Genomic DNA, 21,572 nt, shown 5'->3' with positions numbered 1-21,572 from the left:
GCCAGTAAATCTGTTGTTTTTCAACAGAACAAGCTCTCCTGCAAATGTATCAGTTAAGAGTGTTGAGACAAACCATTTACCACTGACGGGTGCTCGCAATGATCAGCTTTTATTTATGTAAAACCTTTATCCCGAAATAAAAAAAACTGTTGCTGTAAGTGCACTGTAATCTGGAGTTTGGCTTCAATGTGTTAGTATATCTAAATCTGCTAGTACATCAAACACTTCCCTCCCCCCAGACTGACAATGCTGCTGTCCAAAGGTGCCCCTGTGCTTTATTTTTTGTTTGTTTTGGATAGAGTCGAGACAGATTAGAACGCCAGCTGGGTTTTTATTGCTATCTGTGTCTCTGTTAGGGATATTCACCTTCTATATTTGTCCTGGTGACTGTTATCAGTGAAAGTAAAAGAAAATCCCAAATTATGACTACCAGGGATTTCCCTCACTGTGGAGGGATTTCCTCTCACGTGTTGTGGTATTGGGGCAGGAAGTGAAGGAAAATCTCCTCAATGGGACACAGATGGCCAAAATGGAAAAACTGGTTTTGGCTTCAGTTCTTCTTTAAAGTCTACCAAGCAGCCTGAAGCCTTTATTTTTTTAGGGAGATAATACAAGTACAAAATAAAACAAATTACCTTTATAGTGATATCTGATGACTCTTAAAATGTGCTGTTTTGTGGTAAATCGGCCCTTTCATAGAGATGACGCTTCTCCGAGGAAAACAGAATGTCAAATCTAATATATTATTCTTGTCTGTCATAGGGGACGTTATTGTGAGTGTAAATGACACTTGTGTACTTGGATACACTCATGCTCAAGTTGTGAAGATCTTCCAGTCAATACCAATCGGTGAAAGTGTTGACCTTGAACTCTGCCGAGGTTACCCGCTTCCTTTTGATCCCGATGATCCCAACACAAGTATGGTGACATCGGTGGCCATTCTGGACAAGGACCCTATTATTGTCAATGGACAAGAGACTTATGACTCACCATCAAGCAACAGCAGTAAAACCAGGAAAGCCAATAATATAAAAGAGCCGAGGCCTAGCAGCCCCGTGGACTTATCTTCAAATGGTTCCCATGGTTACCCTAATGACACTGTTTCCTTGGCATCCTCTATAGCAACACAACCTGAACTTATCACAGTGCATATAGTGAAAGGACCAATGGGATTTGGCTTCACCATAGCCGATAGTCCCGGTGGTGGTGGACAGAGAGTGAAACAGATTGTAGACAGTCCTCGGTGTCGCGGTCTCAAAGAAGGAGATCTCATTGTGGAGGTGAACAAGAAGAATGTGCAGACTCTTACTCATAATCAAGTTGTGGATTTACTGATCGAATGTCCAAAGGGAAGTGAGGTCACACTGCTGGTACAAAGAGGAGGTAAGAATAACAGATGACTTTAAGTAATGTGTTGGGTGGTGTTTTTGACCCTTGCCAAGTTCTTGATGGCTCAAATGTTCTCAAGGTCATGGTCTACACGTAGAATTAAAGGGTTTTCTATTATTATTAAACCTCTGCTTCAGGCCCCACTATTCTCTCCTTGAACACAACAGCAGAATCTCCATCCTTCTCTGGTATACATTTCCTTTGCTGACTATGTCTATCCATTCTCTAATATAACGTCTCTACTAGAACCCCATATTCTAAATGAAGAGCTGCAGTGCCAAAAAGAAAAGAAAGAAAACATGCACTGACTCTGTAATTGCCTCCTGAATTCTGAGTTGCTCACCCTGGAACAAGCATGCGGCATGTGAAGTGTGCACTCTGATCTGCATACAGTCTGGATCAGTAACTTGGAAAGTATTGACACCATCAGTTAAAATGGCCCTGTCACCAGCTGGAAGATGTTAGATCAGTATAACAAAAGGAATATCCCCCTTTCCAGCTGAAGGTGAGATAAATCGACTCTTTCTTCATGAGCTCTATCCACCACTGCTATTCGACACTTCCTGATGTGTCAGATATCATTGCCCTTTCTACACGCTGTGGTCCCTCCTACTATCTGACATTGTTTTTCAATATCCCCCAGCTGAAGGCCCCGAGAAATTAAAAAAAAACATTATCTGATTTTATTCTATTATTTGCCAAAGGCTAAAATAGTAGTTTTGGATCAAATGATCATTTAATGTAGAAAGCTGCTTTAAAATGTTTTAAAGAGGGCCTGCCATCAAAGTAAATAGCTGCCTGAATGATGCTGCAATTGCCTGACTCACTGCTGGTATGCAGCTTGGTAGACAATGAGTGTTATTTACTAAAACTAGAGCGTGCAAACTCTGGTGCAGCTCTGCATAGAAACCAATCAGCTTCCAGGTTTTATTGCCAAAGTTTAATTGAACAAGCTGAAATTGGAAGCTTATATATCAAAAGAACATGCAGCGCTAATAAAATTCAATAATACATGCATATAATCATACGGTGCATATAATCAAAAAATGGTATTGTGAACACCACTTGATAATGAAATCGATCTAAAAATGTCTAAACGTCCAGGAATTGTGATAATGGTAAATAAATATCTCCAACAAGAGTGTTCTTGCGGTGCATAGTGCAAAATTTCAAGGCAAGGTGGTGAAAAAATTAGTGACTTCTGTGACCATATTCCTCCCACAGAGATGAGTGTAGATTGCACTAACCAGAAAGCGCAATGGTAAGGCGCATTTGAGTGTTAACCAACTCCTGGTCATCCGCCTATTGAAACTGGATCACAGAGAGGGTCATCTGGCCTGCGTCAGCTGGGCAAATATCGCAACCTCAGGGTCTCCAGGTATCAGGGGATATGCAATCATCTCACCAGCAGGGGGAGTTTAACCATTCCTGATGTGGCCACCAAATCATCCCAAACAAGCCTTGAAGGAGGGGGGGGGGCTCGGAAGTAACGAGCCAGAACAACAGAAAGATCTGATAGTGTAGTACTTTATTATCCACAGGGGTAAAATAAACAGAGTACTTAAATTTACTACTCACATGCAGTAGTAAGCAGCTGGTGACAGGGAATTCCAAAATGGCCACCGGCCGTCCACAGGGGCCGTGCGGTGTGATGTCACAGGGTGTAAGGCACCCCCGCTAACGCGTTTCGTGCGCTTGCACGTTATCAAAGGGTGAAATTGGAAGCTGATTGGCTACCATGCTGCATCCAATTCTGAGTGCTCCAGTTTTAGTAAATCTACCCCCCTGGCTGCTTCAAACAGATGATTAGCGTAAAGATGGTGTCTCTATTTAAAAGAAATGACAGTTGGATCATGGTGCAGAAAGCCGGTACTAAGAGGACAATGGTGTCTGCCAGTGCTGACTTTCTGAAAATGCTAGTTACCTGGCTGTCTCTGCAAGCATGCATATCTGTCAAAACTCCTAATCTTCACACTGGTTTTTAGGTGGTTACACAGAAAGTACTGAAGCCATTGGATCAGCAGGACAGGCAAGAAGGAAAGTTCAGCAATTGCATTCTTTTCCTATTTCAATCGTTGTGTATTCATGAAGGTTCAAGCTGGACCAGTGGAACTATACAATTAAAAATCCATGTTCGGAGTTCAGCTTTAATGCACATCTGTACTTTTTAATACATTTTTTAAATGCAAGCACTGCGAATACTTGAATTTGACCTGTATCAGCCCCTTGCCCTCCTTCGACAGCAGAGCTGGAATGTGAGAGGAAGAAAAAGCATAAGAATGCAATGGGGCTTGTGACAGACCCAACCGGGACAGGGGCTTTTGGAGGGGACTAAGGGCTAGCCCGCAGTCTCCTCCAAAATCCCCTGTCCCCCGATTTGGTCTGTCACAGGGTTGACTACTAAAACTGGAGAGTGCAAAATCTGGTGCAGCTCTGCATAGAAACCAATCCGCTTCCAGGTTTTATTGTCAAACCTTAGTCTGGCCATACATTATACAATTTTCTTGAGAATTGTGGTTTAGATTTACCAAAAACCATATAATAGGAGGTCAAACCTAAACACTTGTATCCAATTAGGCAGGCCCTTGCAGTACATAGTTGACGGTAAATCTAAAGGAAATTGGGCAGAAATTGGACCGAAAATTGTAAGAAATTGTATAGTGTATGGCCAGCCTTAGTTGAACAAGCTGAAGTTAGAAGCTGATTGGCTACCACGCACAGCTGCACCAGGTTTTGCACTTTCCAGTTTTAGGCTGCTTTCACACTGATCGTTTTTCTTCCGCTTTTGCACTAAAAAAAGCGGAGGAAAAACGTGTGACCATGTATTAGTATGAAACTTTTCATGCTGATCCATTGTGGGTCTGGTGCATTTTTTAAAATCCTGCTTGCTGCACTTTTGGTGCAGTAAAAAATGCACCAAAAACGCATCAAAATCGGGAAACCACAGCAGAAATGCATAAAAAATGCACCTTATTGCGTCACATGTCCTGTAAAAAAAAAAAAAAGACAAAACGCACAAAGCGTTAGCGTTTGTGCCATGGATCAGTGTGAAATAAGTCTTAGTAAATCAGCCCTAATGATTTAATTTGCTGACAAAACACATACATAGGAGGAGAGGGCAGAGTGACAGAGAAATGAGCTCATTACAATGCTGCTTCTCCTTCACCAGTCACAGGCTGGGGTAGCCTGGGCTCAAAGGAAGTCAGTTGAATGACACTTGCCATCAGACTGAGGACATCTAGTGGCTGAGGAAAAAATGTTTGTTCTCTGAATACTGCCATAAACGCTGGTTAGTTATGGCATCTTTTCGTTGACGGTTCGTTTTGTGTTTTTTGCTTGGGTTCTGCTTTAAGATTTTTTTCTACAAAACATATTGGGCTGGTGCCCAGAACAGCCAATCAAGTCTCATCTTTCATTCTGCAGAGGGCACTGGACAAGCACAGCAAAGACTCTCAGAACTACTTTTCATATTTCAGTATTTAGCACTTTGCAGAGATCCGCCAGCTATAGTAACTAGGTCAAACGAAATCTGAGTTTCTTATAACTGATGTTGGAGTGGGTGGCAAAAGACATCGGACGCTTAATACCGTGCGGGGAATTAAGACTCTCAGTCCGCCTGGAGCCAATTATGCATTTCGGCAGTTGACCAAGTTCGGGTCAGACATTTTATCTTCTTACTGTAAATCCATTCTTTTCGTACTTTAGAGCGGAACATATTGCATAAAATGAGAGCCCGGTAACATTTTGTATTCTTCTTATCTGTGTCAGCAAAGTGATGATGGGTGAAGGGAACAATAAACTGAAAATATAAAGTACAAGTTTAAAGTGAAATTCCAGTTAAGGAAAATTGTCTATATTGGCTTTGTGCGCTACAGAAGTTCTACGTGTATTGTTTCAGATCCTGAGCCGCTTTTGTCTTGTAGATACTACAGATCTATTGTAGTGCACTTGCTCAAATATTTAAAGTAGAATTATAGCCAAAAATAACAAGATAAAAATGAATAGCCTGTTAAACATAAAATAACAAAACCAGCTTTTGCTGCATTATTCAGATTCAGTTTAGAGATTTGCACCTGCAGTACATTTCTCTGCCACTAGATGTCCTTAGTCTTATGGCCAGCATTATTCCTCCCACTTCCTCTGAGCCAATGTCATTCTGGACCCACTCTAGCCTGTGACTGAACAGTGAAAGGAGAAGCAGCACAGTGATGAGTTGGTCTGCTAGTCACTCTGCTTTCTCCTATCAGCATGCTCCTGTCAACACTATGAAATGATTGGATGCTTGTGCTGATTCTTCCTCTCACACCCTAACTCTGCTGTAGTGATACTGTCAAGTCAAATGAAGGTACTTACACTGCTTTAATTTTGCATCAATGATTAAAGAGCTGCATCAATTTGTGTTTTTTATATGTGTCAAGAGCTAAGTGAAAGGCTCCTGCTTTTCAGTAATGTAGTAACTTTGCAGGTCTGATATATCTTTAGAAAGTTCTACTTTTTCCATTTAAGGGCAATCCATAAGCTCCAGTCCAGTGACTTTGCCTGGGCTGAGATGTCGTCTGCTGCAGACAGGAAGAAGCATTTCCTCAGTCTCCTCTTCTATATTGAGCACACTGCAACATTGAAACTACATAGCAAGTCACAAAGAGAGAGGCTTCAGCAGGCAGGGCTGATGTGTGCCGGGGATGCCATATTCTATTCAAGAGATGTGTTAGTGGAGCAATGGACCCAATGATATATGAAAAGTAACTTGATGTATAATTCTTAAAGGCAGCTCTATAATAACTCAGGTATTACTAAGGGTCCCTGGAGTGCTCTAAACAGTATGCAGTGGGGAAAAAAATTATTTGATCCACTGCAGATTTTGTAAGTTTGCCTACTTACAAAGAAATGAAGGGTTTACAATTATCATATGTGTTTTTTAAATGATAGAATAAGAACCAAAAATCCAGAAAAAACACGATACAAATGTTATAAATTGAGTTGTAGTTCAGTGAGTAAAATAAGTATTTGGTCCCCAAGCAAAACATGACTTAGTACTTGGTGGAGAAACCCTTGTTGCAAGCACGAGGTAAGATGTTTCTTGGAGTTGGTTACCAGGTTTGCACACATCTCAGGAGGGATTTTGATCCACTCTTCTTTACAGATCTTTTCTAAATCCTTAAGGTTTCTTGGCTGTTGCTTGGCAATTCAAAGTTTCAGCTCCCTCCATAAATTATATATAGGATTAAGGTCTGGAGCCTGGCTACGTCACTCCATGACCATAATGTGCTTCTTCTTGAGTCAGTCCTTTGTTGCCCTGGCAGTATGTTTTGGGTCATTGTCATGCTGGAATACCCATCCACAACCCATCTTCAGTGTTCTGGCTGAGGGACGAAGGGTCTCTACCAAGATTTTACAATACATGGCCCCGTCCATTGGCCCCTCAATGCGACAAAGTCGGCCTGTACCTTTAGTAGAGAAACAGCCCAAAAGCATAATGTTTGCAGCTCTGTACTTGACTGTACGGATGTGTTCTTGGGGTCATAGTCAGCATTTTTTTTCCTCCAAACAAGATGAGTCAAGTTAATGCCAAAGAGCTCAATTTTGGTCTCATCTTACCACAGCACGTTCTCCCAGTCTTTCTCTTAATCATTTAGATGTTCATTATTAAACTTCAGACGGCCCTGTACATGTGCCTTCTTGAGGAGGGGGACCTTGCAAGAGCTGCAGGATTTCAGTCCATGGCGGCGTATTGTGTTACCAATGGTTTGTTTGTTGACTCTGGTCCCAACTGCCTTGAGATCATTCACAAACTCCACCCATGTAGGGCTGATCCCTCACTTTTCTCATGATCATGCTTACCCCATAAGGCAAAATCTTGCATGGAGCTCTAGACCGAGGACGATTGATGGTTATTTTGCATTTCTTCCATTTGCGAACAATCGCTCCAACAGTTGTCTCCTTCTCACCAAGCTTCTTGCTGATGGTTTCGTAGCCCATTCCAGCCGTCTGCCGGTCTACAATCTTGTTCCTGACATCCTTTGACAGCTCTTTGGTCTTGCCCATAATGATGGTGAGGTTTGAATGGAAGAAAGAGATTCTGTGGACAGGTATCTTTTATACACATAACAAGTGGTCGTTAGGAGCACCTTCTTAAATTGACAGGACTAATCTGTAAACCACGTGAGCACGTAGCCAGTCTGTGGGAGCCAGAATTATTGTTGGTTCGTAGAGGATCAAATACTTATTTTACTCACTGAACTGCAACTCAATTTATTACCTTTATATCATGTGTTTTTTCTGGATTTTTGGTTAAAAATTATAGACCTTTCATTTCTTTGTAAGTGGGCAAGCTTAGAAAATCTGCAGGGGATCAAATAATTATTTTCCCCACTGTATAGAAGGGAGAGGGCACCAAAGATTTATACTACGTCCAGTAAAAGTTTATCTTGAGAACAGATCAGTTACGGCCAATGCGTTTTGAGGACTCGCAGCTAATTGGCATCGTTTATAAGGCTTTGTGTGCTGGAAATAATGGGGTATACTGGACAGCAAACTTATAAATTGAGGTTTTAAATTATTGTAAAATGCTAGTCTGACAGTGAAGTGGTTGTAAAGGCTGAAGGTTTCCTATGCATGAAAGTTAAAATCCTGCTCCCTCCACAGCACCCCTAATACTCACCTGAGCCCCCTCTTGATTCAGAAGTGTGGCTGTCCCGGGACTCCCTTTCCTCATTGGCTGAAACAGAACCAGGAGCCATTAGCTCCCACTCCTGTCAATCACAGCCAATGAGGAGAGAGCAGGGGGCGGGGCCGAGCCATGGCTCTATGTGTCTTATGGATGCATAGAGCTGGGCTCAGGAGCAGGCACACACCAATTCCCCCATAGCAGCAGCTAGCTATTGGGTGCACTGGTCAATGGAGAGGAGCCAGGAGCACCAGCAGGGGATAGAGCAGGTAAGTATGACATGTTTTTTTTTTTTTTTAAAGCCAAACCTTTAATACCACTTTAAATCAATTTACATGATTGCGTTCCAGTACACCTCATTAATTATTTGCACTGATGAAGGGGGGGAGCTGTGAGTCTTTGAAACACGTTGACAATAGCTCATCATATTGTGTCAAGATAAATGTTTACTAGTGCAAACATGTGGTGCTCTCATTCATTTATATAATATTCCATTCAAGAAACTTGTGTTTTTTTTCTTTTACCTTAAACTCTGTACCTAAAAGAGACCGTGGAGCAGCGGTGATGAAGATTTTGGAAACTTTACCTACAAAATGAAGACTGGTACCATAGGTTTGCAGAAGAGTTTAAAAAAAAAAGCACTCCTTTTGTTCACAGATTAATACAGAGAGGGCCTTTTCAACAATGCTGGAGTACAAAATAGCTTAGAGTATATCACAATTATATTGGTTATAAAATGGGAGTTTCCCTTTACGTATGAGAAATACAAGAGCTCCACCCTCTTAACCCTTTCCCATCAAGTTTGGTCACATGGTAAATCTGGTGTTGTCACTATGTGCTGCATCTGGAGGTCTATGGATATCGTATGGCATGTGCCAAGGATGGCAAGAGGTTTGTCCCTGACCTCGCGTCCACAATTTAATTAAATGGTATGAATAAATGCAAGCTTTCAGTTTTCTTGGACATTATCTAATTTGGCAGGTTGTCTTCGGATGCTTTTCAGATTATTACTGGTCTTTTACATATCGACAGGATTGGAGCACTCATGGTTAATTGGTTTAGCATAAATGATGGCGTTGTTAAACACCCTTTACTTCACTTATGTATGCAATTAAAAGCCGTGAAAGCATATTTTTGTATAACTAGGGTGTAATTACCTAAAAGTGGTTCTAAAGGCTCAAGGTTTTTTACCTTCATGTAGTTTATGCATCTTTCTGTATGCAGCGCCCCCCACCGATCCTTACCCGAGCCCCCTCCAATCCAGCAATGTTCTCCACGGCCTCTGTTGTCTGAGGACTCCTCCTCCTCATTGGCTGAGACGGCAACGGGAGCCCATTGGCTCTTGATCCTGTCAATCACAGCCAGTGAGCCAATGGGGAGGGGAGGGGCGAGCCGCGTCTTTATGTGTCTTATGGATGCATAGAGCAGCAGCTTGGGGATGAACACGCAGAGGTGCCCCCAGGGCCAGTGGCTTTTCCTGGGGCACTGCTCAAGGAGAAGGAGCCAGGATCGCCGGAGGGGACCTGAAAAGAAGAGAATCGGGGCTGCTCTGAGCAAAATCACTGCACAGAGCAGGTAAGTATAACATGTTTGTTGTTTTAGAAAAAATAAAACAAAGCTTTAGTATCACTTTAAAGTGGTTGTAGACCTCAGACATGAAATATGTACAAAGCATATCCCTCTATAGTGTGTGCATGTCTCAATTCAGAGCCAGTGCTTTTTCTCTCTGCTGCTTTGTTTTTCTGCTATCTGCATTAGTCACTTCTGACAAGTTTTCCTGACACCAAGAGAAAAAAGTGACAGGGGAGGGACCTCTAGCACACAGCCTTTGATTGACAGCTTCAGCTCTGTTCCTGTGTGATGTGTGAAGGGGAGGTGTGTCCCTTCCCTAGAATCAGTTCTCACTGTGCTCTGCAGAGTATAACTGCAGCTACCTGCACCTCGCTTTCTGAAAACTCACACTTTAGCAATTCTGCACTCTGTGACCTGGTTCAGTAATGCGGTGCAGGAAACACAGCGAATCCTGTGCGTTTCTCACACCACATTGCAATCGCATGACATCTGTGCAATCTGGTGTGGGCATCAATGTTAAATTAACACCTTAAAACAGATCACAAATGCAGTGCAATGGGTGTGAACACCAATGTGATCCCAATCAGGTGTAAGAAAAAAAAAGGGTCCTGCACCTTTTTGGTGCAAATTCAATATGATTTGAACCATACAAAAAGTATGGCTCAAGTCGCACCGCACAGACATCGCATTGATTCGTACAGGAATGCGGTAAAATTCCTGTGCGAATTACATGCAGTGTTCCGCACTACACAGGTGTAAACCTAGACTTAATGGCTGTAGAGAAGAGATGGTTGTGCAGATAAATGGGTACAACTTTTGTAGGAGGATTGGTTTCTTCTCTGTGTATCACATGAGGCCAGGCACTTCACTGGGTATATGTGAGGGTTTACAACCACTTTAAATCTTTAATACAGGCCAGCTGAAAATTGAAAATGGTGAGTGAGAGAGAGACACTAACCTTCACAGCTCTGGACATCCCCGGGAACGAGAATATGCACCGTCATAAAACCTGCAGCCTCTCTCGGATCCCACCAGGTCCCTATACCACGCCTGTCTCTTCTTCCAGGGGGCAGTGCTGCTCCCCCCCCCCCCCAAAAAAAATGCCGCCCTAGGCAAATGCCTTGGTAAATACACCCCTGCCTACAAGCAGACAGGAGGTGTGCTATGTTATAGTCTGGAGTTGACATATGAACTCAAAGTATAAAGATGGAATTCAGTTGGTTACGACTCTCTGGGTTCAATCGTTTTAAAGGAATATATATATGATAAATGAAAGATGTTTTATATGTATGCCTGGCTTTGTCCTTTAGGGCAGCCTTTCTCAATCAGGGTGCCTTGAGGTTGCCTCAGGGGTGCCTTGGCAAAATGTCTAAAAATGGCCCAAAACTTGTATACAAGCCAGCGGGTGGAACAAGCCTGCCTTTTAGTTACACAAAGCCACAGGTTTTCATTGTGGACCATTATGACCTTCTGGCTGCCAGCATCCTGACAACCAATTACATCATCAGTTGATAAGGAGGATGTCAGCTGCCAGCACAGCATCCTAGTTTGACCCTCCCCTGCCCCTCTCTATCAGTACTGGGGTCACATTAGCTCAGTGATGGAGAAAAACTGAGGGAGAAGAGAAACATTGGAATACTAGTCAGTACCAGTGTGCAAAAGTGTATTTGCTTTAGAAGAAAAAAATCACCTCTAATGTTGGGTGTCCTACATGTGTGGATGTTGCTGCATCATATAAACTATTAGAATAGTTTTTCACATTTTAGAATGGGGTGCCCTTTTAAAATGATGAACAGTCTAGAGGCACCCCATTTTAGAATGGGGTGCTGCAAGACTGTCCATAATTTTAAAGGGTGCCTAGGGATTGTTCATAATTTTGAAGGGTGTCTCGGGACTGTTCATAATTTTAAAGGGTGCCTTGACTGAAAAAAGGTTGAGAAACTGCTTTAGGGTATGTAGGGGAAAAAAAAGCTCCCTGCTACATTCTTCTACTTTATAATTCCACGTTTGTTCCAAAGTGACATTTTTCTATAAATCATCAGATATATTTTCCATGTTAAGTGAATGCATGCTAAGTAATGTGTAGGTTTACCAGTTCCAGAGGAGACTGAGAAAATGCTTCTTCCTGCCTGCAGCAGACTGATGGCATCATCTTAGCCTAGGTAAAGTCACTAGACTGGAGCTCAGTGATAACTTTTTAATGATAAAAGGTGTAAATATTCTGAAAAACTTTTAATGTATATTATGTCAGCAATGTTTGCATACAGACTTGTAAAGTTTGTAAAAGTTCTTTGAGCGAGCCTTGGTTCACACTATTGCGAATCTGATGTGGTTTTAATGCATTCCAGAATGCATAGATTCACATGTCAAGGGAGATAACATGGATTTCTAAGGAGGTCATTGACTCCTATGCGTTCAAAGCAAGGATCCTGTGCATGTTTGGTGCGAAGCTGTGCCTTCTTGAGCCTCATAAACATGAATGGAAGGAGCAGTGAAAACGCATAGGTGTTCCAATGCAATACGATTTCAATGTGAGGTACACATATTTCTAATGTCACAAAATTAGCCAGAACAGAAATCACAGCTGTGTAAAATTGCAGCAGAATCGCATCACAATGGCTTCTGAATTTGCACTTGAAAACGCATAGAAATCGCACCACATCAATGTGAACCGGGGCTAAAGATGAAATATTCACCTTCTGTAAAGATAAATGGAAAGGCAAAAACATATTTTCAATTTTGGTTAAAATGGGGAAGGATTAGGCCACATACACACAAGGCGTTTAGTCTGTGTTCATCCAATTCCGGCATTTTTGTCTGAATCCTGTATTGAGTGGTACTCGCATTTAGCTCCATATGCATTGAGGGACATACAGTGGGTATAGAAAAGAATCCCTCCTCTAAAATAATCACATTTTGTTGCTTCGCAGCCTGAAATGAAGACAGACACAGTTTTTGTTTTATCCAGCTGTGCAACTTATAACATCTTAGTGAAAGATATAACACCAATATGTCAGAAAAAAAAATAAAAACCAGAATGAGTTAGAAAAAGGATCACCCCCTACTTAAAATGACTTGAACTCAGTCAGGTGTAGCTATTCACCTTCTCAATGGTACACAAAGCCATTTGACTTTCAACTGAGATCAGCTGTGGTCATTTTGATTAGCTCAGCAGGAAAAGAGCTTTCCTGGAGCATTTCAGTCCCCGATCGTGCAACTGAAGTAAACAAACAACTATGGGTGGCAAGGCAATGTCAAAAGATCTCTGAGATAAAGTTGTGGACAGACACAAGTCAGGAGATGAATCCCAAAAAAAATTCAAAGGCTTTATCAATGCCTAGAAGCAGAGTGAAGTCTATTATGAAGAAGTGGAAGGTATTTGGTACAATCCAAACCTTCCCTGGATCAGGATGTTGCTCCAAACTGGATGAAAAAAATGCATCGGGATATGTCAAAATCGCATAAATAACGCACTAGAATGTGCCAAAAATGTGTCAAAAACACACATGCAAAAATGCATCCGGAACACATCTGGACTGCGTTTCTATAGTGTGAACTGGCCCTAAGAAAGAGTCCTGTACGAATTCTGAGCAGTTCGGTTCAGGTGCAGATCACAGGCTATTGACTTCTATGGGAACCATTTCTAAACCTGACGTGTGAGCTGGATAAAATCCTGAGCTGATCCTGACCTGAACCTGATGTAAACCTGACCTGAACCGGTGAAAAACTACTGTATCAATTAGCTGTGAAAGCTGAGCATCAATCTGCACCTCACATGTGTGAATCAGCTCTTAGAAATGGTTCCCATAGAACTCAATAGCCTGTAATCCGCACTGGAACTGGACCGCACTGCTCGGAAATCGGACATGACTCTTTTTTTTAAAACGCACTGAATCCGCACCACCAGTGGAGCGGACATATGTGAACAGGCACCATAGATAGCAATGTTATTTCACATATCACAAGGATTGGATGTGGTTCAAACCTCCTCCAATCCACATATATGTGAATTGGCACTTTAGATTCTGAGGCCATATGGGGAAAAAGGTGTTTTGGGTCAGATGAGACTAAAATTGAATTATTTGGCCTCAACACTAAGCAATATGTCTGATGGAAATCCAATCCAGCTCACCATCCAAATCCCACCATTCCTACAGTAAAGCATGGCGGTGGGAATATCCTGTTATGGAGGGTTTCTCAGCAGCAGGTGCTGGAGCACCTGTCAGGATAGAAAGAAAAATGGATGGGGCAAAATACTGTCAAGTTCTTGAAGAAAATCTGCAGCTGTCTGCCAGAAAGTTATCAATGGGAAGAAGATTTACCTTCCAACATAATAATGACCCCAGGCACACAGCAAAAATGAGCAAACAGTGGTTGGAGGAGAAAAAGGGTGAATGTCCTTGCATGGCCTAATCAGAGCCCAGACTTCAACCCCATTGAAAATCTGTGGAATGACTTGAAGACTGCAGTCCTGGAGGTGCATCATCTAACAACCACCATCAAATTTAACTGAACTTGAGCAGTTCTGCACAGAAGAGCGGGCAAAGGTTGCAAAGTCCAGATGTGCAAAGTTAGAGACATATCCCAATAGACTAAAGGCTGGATTAAAGCAAAAGGGGGTTCAACAAAATACTGACACAAACGGGGGGGGGGGTCCTTTTCCAGCTGACATTTCTGACATGTTGGTGTTATATCTTTCACTTGGATGTTATAAGTTGCCCAGCTGGATAAAACAAAAACTGTGTCTGTCTTCATTTCAAGCTGCAAAGCAAGAAAAGTGATTATTTTAAAGGGAGGCGATTCTTTTCTATACCCACTGTATGTCTGGAATGCAGGTATCCTGAGTCCTGGCTGTACTCCCTGAACTGCAGCGAACTTTAGCCTGCCGTAGACTTTGATAGGCAGCAGGGTTAGATAATGCACCTCCTGGGTGGACTCAAAGGCCAGGATTGGACCCACGGGCTAAACCCTGCTCCCAAACCCCTGCCTGCTTTTTTTTTTTTTTTTTTTTTTTTTCTTCTTGTGCTATTTTAGACTCTTGAGATCTATCCTCACTTCTTGTAGGTTTTATCAGACAGGAATTGAGGGAAACTCACCAACCACAACACAGACAGAAATAAAGAGTAGATTGGGGGGTGCTCCAGAACTGTATTTCTGTCTCTGTCCTTGCTTCTGATTTTCTCTCACTTCCTGTTTAGTAAACCATTGTCAGCAGGACGGGAAGGAAACCAGACAGAAGTTCTAATCTTTCCCACTCAGTAACAGAAAAAAAAAAAGTTTTTGTCTTTATTTGTTCATTACGTAGGCAGGCTTTGCTTCCTGCTAATCATCTTATCTCACTGCAAGTCTCCCAGGCAGGGTCTGTCCGGCTTAAAGTATAGCTAAAGCCGAAACCTTTTTTTTTTCTTTTTGCATAGAGTAGGGAAGAGTTTAAAATGCTGTCTTTTTTTTTTCCTTGTAAGAAGATTTCACTGTCACTTCCTGTCCTGTAGACCCAACAGGAGATGAAAGGCTATCTTTTTCAATGTGGGGGAAGTCCCCTTTGTTCTTGTTGCAGTTTAATATTTCGGATTTACTTCCATTCCATATAAAATTGGTGATAAGGACTAAAACCGTAGCTGCCCCCCCCCCCCCCCCCCCACAGCCAGTTTCACTGGCCACCCTGTGTTCCCGGCGCCGGCATCTTCAGTGTGGGCACCCGACTGTGACAGCTTTCGGCTTCACAGCCGGGTGCCCACTGCGCATGCGCGAGTAGCGCTGCACTTTGTGAATGGTCCCATAGTCTTCTGAGACCTACCACGTGTCCCAAAAGACTACAGGTAGGGAGGGGGGAGGACAATTTCTGCTAACGATTGCCTAGGCGATCACAGCGGAAGTGGGAGCGGGTACCTGTCAATTTCGGGTACCTGCTTCCCAAAGGTGCCAATCCTTAACAGGGAGCAGGGGACCAGTCCTTAAAGCGGAACTTCCCCTTTTGGGTGGAGCTCCACTTTAAGGTAAAAAATGTTTAGGTAGTAGTATCCCCCCTCAACCCCCCAGTTCACTTACCTCATTCAGTCCAGTGCTGTGCCTGTCTGCAGCATTTCTTTCCCCTCACTTTCTGGTCTCATTGGCTTTGCTAAGGCAGCGGAAGCCATTGTCTACTGCAGCTGCCATACCAAACCATTGATGAGGGCACAGGGCCGACTCCTGCTGTCTGTGTCTATAGACGCAGGCAGCGCTGCTCTGGAGCGAGCCCATAGGGAGCAGCTTCCTTGCCAGAGAGCAGAAAGTGCCAAAAGTGCCGGCGGGAAACCCAAGAAGAGGAGGATTGGGGCCGCTCTGCAATTCCATTGCACGGAACAGGTAAGTATAAACCTGTTTGTTGTTTTTTTAATTTAGAGTTTACAATCACTTTACTGCTTGCCGCCCACCCACAGTAGTTGTACCGTAAGCGGGCAGTAGCTGCAGGCTGGGCGACGTACTGGTACGTTGCAACCTCTTTCTGGTTTTGGGGTGTGGATGTGCACCCCCCTTGTTGACCTGTGCTGTGATTGGACACATCACGAGTTTGGCAGCTGATTTCAACCAATGGTTTTGGCAGAAGTCAGCTGATAAGTTGTGGCCACTCACAAACAGAGTTCTGTGTTTACAAAAACACACAACTCTGTGTACAGGGAACAGCAAACTGGCTGTTTCTTCTCCCTGCATAGCAGGGAGAAAAACCAGTAAAGTAAAAGCAGCACATTTTACACACATTACACATTGTTAGACACACAGTTAACCTCTTTATTGCCTCTAGATGTTAACCTTCCCAGCCAGTGTCATTAGTACATTTTTAGTGTACAGTATTATCACTGATCACTGTATTGTTTTCACTAGTGGTGTCAGTGTCCTTCCCAGATAGTGTCTATTAGCACCAGATTGCCCTTCACTCTATCACAGCCCCAATATAAGTCGTTGATCACCACCATTACAGTATAGTGTCATAGCTGCGTATATTCCAGTATAGATACCATAGTTTGTAGACACTATACTTTTTGCACAAACCAATGAATATACACTTATTGTGATTTCTTTTTTTCTTTTTTAACCAAAGACGTAGCAGAATACATTTTTACCTAAATTTAATGAAAAAAAAATTAGATTGTTTTTATTTTTTTATTGGATATGTTTTATAACAGAAATTAGAAAATATTGTTTGTTTTTCAAACTTTTCAATCTTTTTTCGTGTATATAAAAAAAATAAACCCAGTGGTGATCAAATACTACCAAAATAAAGCTCTATTTGTGTGAAAAAAATATATAAATTTAATTTGGGTATAGTGATGCATGACCAAACAATTGTCAGTTAAAGTAGCACAGTGCTGAATAGAAAAAAAATGCTCTGGTCATGAAGGGGGTAAAACCTTCCAGAGCTTAAGTGGTTACCCCTGGTTTACATCTGTGCGGGTGGTGCTGCTGCGTATCCGCACAAACATTCATGCACCCGCACAGAGGAATGCGGACCCACGGGCAGGTGCCATTAATTCTAATGGCATGCTGCCCACACTGGAAATCACAACCGTACTGGGAACCAAGGTTTCCGTCCAGGCTGCGTTTTCCCAAGAAGTGCAGGGACTTCCCTGCGTGTCCCGGGGCACGGGAGTCCATTCAAATGAATGGGCTCTTGTGCCCATGCAAAACCCAACCTGCAGGAACGCGGAGATGGGAACCTAGCCTTAAAGGATTAGACTATTTGCAGTCTTTGATAACCTGAAACAGCCACATTGCTGCAGGTAGTCAGTGATCATATGACTTTGACAGAGCTTTGAAGCAGTAATTCTTCATTCATTCAAAGACGTCTTTTTTTTCTTTTTTCAACTCAAAAAATGATGTTATTGATATGACCGACACGTGCCCCATCACTAAGTGTGAATTTTAATGATAGGTCCTCTTTAGGCGTTCTCTTTGCTGTAGTCTCTGAAGGCAAAGAACCGTGCTTAACACGGCCGGATCCCACAGCTTACAGTTAAAACATTTTTCGAGTTCTTCATAACAGGGCCTCTCGCAGCTATTTGATGCATTGGATATTCGGTGCACAAATTACGACGGCCCATGCTGTTGTCTCCCCCTCGTAGTATCTTTTAGTGATTTATCACTATGCAGCAGCTTATCCTGCACATGAAAGAATGACGCCGTCTGGTGGATCCGTCCAGCTGCGCTGCCGTCTTTTGTACAAGCAGCAGGTTCCGCTAAGCAGGGGTGAGACAGCTACCCCATACCTGCACTAATCAAAAGTGGTCTAAAGGCTTTGATTGTTAAATAGCAGATTTACACATGGAGTACAATCCTAGATAAAGAATAATTAGTCTTAAGGGTTTTTTCTTTTATTTTGGAGACAAGAATGACTGCTTGGTATTCAAATAATTTGGATAGGCTACTCTCCAGGCAAACAGCAAAATCCTGCGTTTGCACTGGCTTTGAGGGCGCAGCCTTCTTCCGGAGTGCCTCTGGTTTTTTTCTGGCATTCCCTGCCTTTGGCCAGCTGCCAAAACTTTTATTTGAAAGAGAGTCCATCGCTATTCCAATTAATGGAGTTGTTAGCGTGACCAAACAAACTTTTCCCCAGCCCACTGATACCTTTGCCTTGCTCCCTTATCACTCTATTCGTTCATTGAATGAATGACGTGACAAAGGTAAGTATTATGGGTTGGGGGGGGGGGGGAGGTGTACTTTTAGGAGTACCTGTCGCTCTTCCCCTCACTGCTAAAATGATAGGTCCTCTTTCAAATAAGAGCATTGGCTTTACGACTGCCCCCCATCCAATGCAGTGATATTTACCTTTGGCTTGCTCCCCTGTCATTCCATTCATTGGATACATAGCGTGACAGGGGAGTTCCACTCACTAAATCCTTATTACTGATTATTTGTTCGAGAGTCTATCACTTTTTCAGTTATAGGCATTAATGAGTGACAGGTTCTCTTGGAAGAAAACCTTTCCCCAGCCCACTGATACCTTTCTCACTGTTCATTCATTGAATGAGTGACAAGAGCAAGCCAAAGTTAAGTAAGGGGGAGGGGGTGTTGTTGGGCAGTTGTACAGCCAATACTCCTATTTGAAAGAGAATCTATCATTTTGCCAATTAGGGGCAGATGACAAGTACTCCTAAAATTTCACCTTCCCCATCCACTGATATTTCCCTTTGGCATGCTCTCCTGTCACTCCATTAGACTATTGCAGTCTTTTTCAATCTTTTTATACTACCTTTTTACTCTAGCAGAACCCTTAAAGTAATGTTCATGTCTCAGGGAACTGCTGGTAGAATTAGTCTATTGGGGGTCATTGGGAAAATGCCTCTTACATTGGTGGTGGTAAATGGTAAGAATGCCTCCCTTACAGTGGTGGCCAGAATGACTCCCTTGCAGGTATGCCTCTAGCTCTGCCAATTGGTGTTGGACCTACTATGCAGGCACCATCAAATGAGAGGTCAGTTAGTCACAGCTCAAGGAACCCATAGCCACCCCTGGAGGAACCCTAGGGTTCCACAGAACCCTGATAGACAGTGACTGTCTGTTGGCATGTGGTCCCATCCCATCCTTCAAGTATGCAGGGCTCAGACCTGACAGCCAGACCCCATTCCCATGGGATTTGTCACATGGGGTAGCAGAACAGGTTATTAACCAGTGTATGCTCTTACATTGACGGAAATAGGCCGTTTAGGATTTTAGATCCATAGCTAAACGGATCTTATAGGGTTTAGACCTACGGCTCTAAAGGATGAAGGAAGCTATTGGGGCGCTTGAGGAAGGTGACTATCAATGGTTGAGGGGCTGCAAGCTTTCAAGAGAGCCTGTCAGTTTGCCCTAAATAAATGACTCTACGTGCCATCCTGCAACATTTCAAACCAAATGTTTCAATAGCCTGAAGTTCCCAAAGTGGTAGGGCGCAGAGTAGAGTATTGTGTTAAGAACTGCTTTTTTTAAAGCCACTTAAATAAAGATTAAAAATAATGGATTCCCCCTGGAAAGAAGACATTGAATACTCACCTTTCACACTGCCTGTACTTCCCAGCTATGCAGTAATACAAAGAAACTGAAGATTGTGTAGAATCTGACACTTCTGGAGGTGTCAATTTTTGGTCCCCCATCACATGCTGTGGTTCCTCCTGTTGGTCCCTAGTAGGGACTGGCAAAATAATCCTCTGAGTGTACTGGGGGATTGGGAATCCAACATTTTCATACATGTCGGATTTTGCAGAGTCTTCAGCTGCACTTTATCTTCATTACTACAGAGATTGTTGGTACGGGCAGCAGGAGAGTACCCAGTGTTCATGTATGGGGCCATTTAATTTGTATCTTTATTTTAGCAACAGAATTGCTTTAGAACAGAGCTACAAACACTGTGAAAGGCCTGCTCGTTATTTAAATTGAGTAGAATTTTTGACTATACCAAAGTTCCAGTATATTCCAAAGCATTAGCTCTTCACTAACAGATTTTACCTGTTGTCTGCAGCCCCTCTGTCCTCCTCTTTCTCTGGGACCACCACGGAGCCCACACATTTATGAAAGGCGAGCAGCTTCTGTATTTTTATCTTTCCAAGTTTCCTTAAAATCAGATTTCCGAAAATTGTTGCAGCACCTCTCGCAGCATGAAGAATTTGTTGTTCTCTATCAGGCAATTATCTCCATCATAAGTCTATCTACCTTTTCACCTCTGTGCAAATTCTTATCTGCCTCCTGTGCAAAGACGATAAAGGTTTTCTGCTGTCAGTCCTATCAAAGCCGCGATAGCAATTTTCCAACCGGCGTATTGCTGTGAGATGCATCCCCGCCCCGGTCTGACGCCGTGTGTTGATTTCCGTAAAGCTGGAAGGACCGGGTAAACACTTTAGGTTTGTGAGTGCTCTTATTTCCTGCAGTTGTCAGATCGTTCCGTTATCGTATTACTAAAACATGATTAGACCGCGTTCCAGGAAGAGCCTAAGTGCTGGGTGAAAGGATTCCAGGAAAGAAGAGACATAGATAGGAACCACCGAGGAGAAGACCGGATGTAGCTTCTCCGCTCTATAAGATACCAAGAATTACAGCCACGTGCCAATGTTTGGGCACCCCTGGTCAAATGACATGTTCTATTGATTATCTAGATGTCAACACAACTTAAACAACAAATTTAAACCTAACCAATATCTGGACAAATCAATGTATGGTTACTGTTTATTTATTGGGTATAACAGAATAGAATAAATAAAACATAAAATTTGGCTTCTGCAAAGGGTTGGCCTCCATTTCAGTGTTTATTAATGGCTTCCAGAAGCTTCTGTCACTAGCCAACTTTTAAAGCAGAACTAAACCGTGTCTGATCACCTCAAACTGAAAACACTATTTAAAGCGGATGTTTGCACCCCCTTTTTTTTTTTTTTTTTTTTTAAACCCCAGGTGGGTTCTGCACACTTCAGATACTCATTCACCCAACGGATCCAGCATTGTTCCACTGAGACCCTCCAATCTTCTACCACCACTCGGTCCCTTGCCGCCATGTTGTTTCTGATGTCCGGGTTCAGTGGGTAGGCCTCCTGATGGTAGGCCCACCCCTCCTCCTCTTTTGTGCATTAAACACTCTGCCTCATGGGATATGTGGCGTGCATTTTTCCAAGAGGCACAGCAAGCACTGTGCACGTCATAGGCAAATGACATGCATGGGGGGGCTGGACTTGCACTATTTATGGACAAGGGGAGGGATGGAGTGGAGGGAACTGTACAGAGGGTGAAGATCTGCTTTATTTAATTTTTAAAGTAATATTAAAGACTCTGCCTTTTTTCTTTTTAAAATAACAAACATGACATACTTACTTGCTCTGTGCAATGGTTTTGCATAGAGCAACCACAATCTTCTTCTCTGGTCCCTTGCTGGTGCTCCTGGCCCCTGCTCAATGCCCCCATAGCAAGCCACTTGCCGCTGCTCTGTGTGTCCGTTCACACACAG

General features: G+C 42.8%; 1 protein-coding gene across 10 annotated transcripts in view; it reads left to right on the top strand.

Annotated features, from left to right (window-relative positions):
• Positions 1-21,572, top strand: part of MAGI1 (membrane associated guanylate kinase, WW and PDZ domain containing 1) — a 768,502-nt gene that overhangs the window by 649,483 nt on the left and 97,447 nt on the right. For all 10 annotated transcript variants that reach the window (XM_089676009.1, XM_089676005.1, XM_089676006.1 and 7 more), the window contains one exon: positions 763-1,383. In XM_089676009.1, the coding sequence (XP_089532135.1) occupies positions 763-1,383 (621 nt within the window). The remainder of the gene's footprint in view (positions 1-762; positions 1,384-21,572) is intronic.

Source organism: Staurois parvus, unplaced genomic scaffold (genome assembly GCF_062004578.1).
Source record: "Staurois parvus isolate SC_StPar_1 unplaced genomic scaffold, SC_StPar_1.0 ptg000162l, whole genome shotgun sequence".
Classification (NCBI taxonomy): Eukaryota; Metazoa; Chordata; class Amphibia; order Anura; family Ranidae; genus Staurois; species Staurois parvus.
The sequence above is the reverse complement of the archived record's forward strand: the minus strand, read 5'-3'. Positions and strand labels throughout refer to the sequence as shown.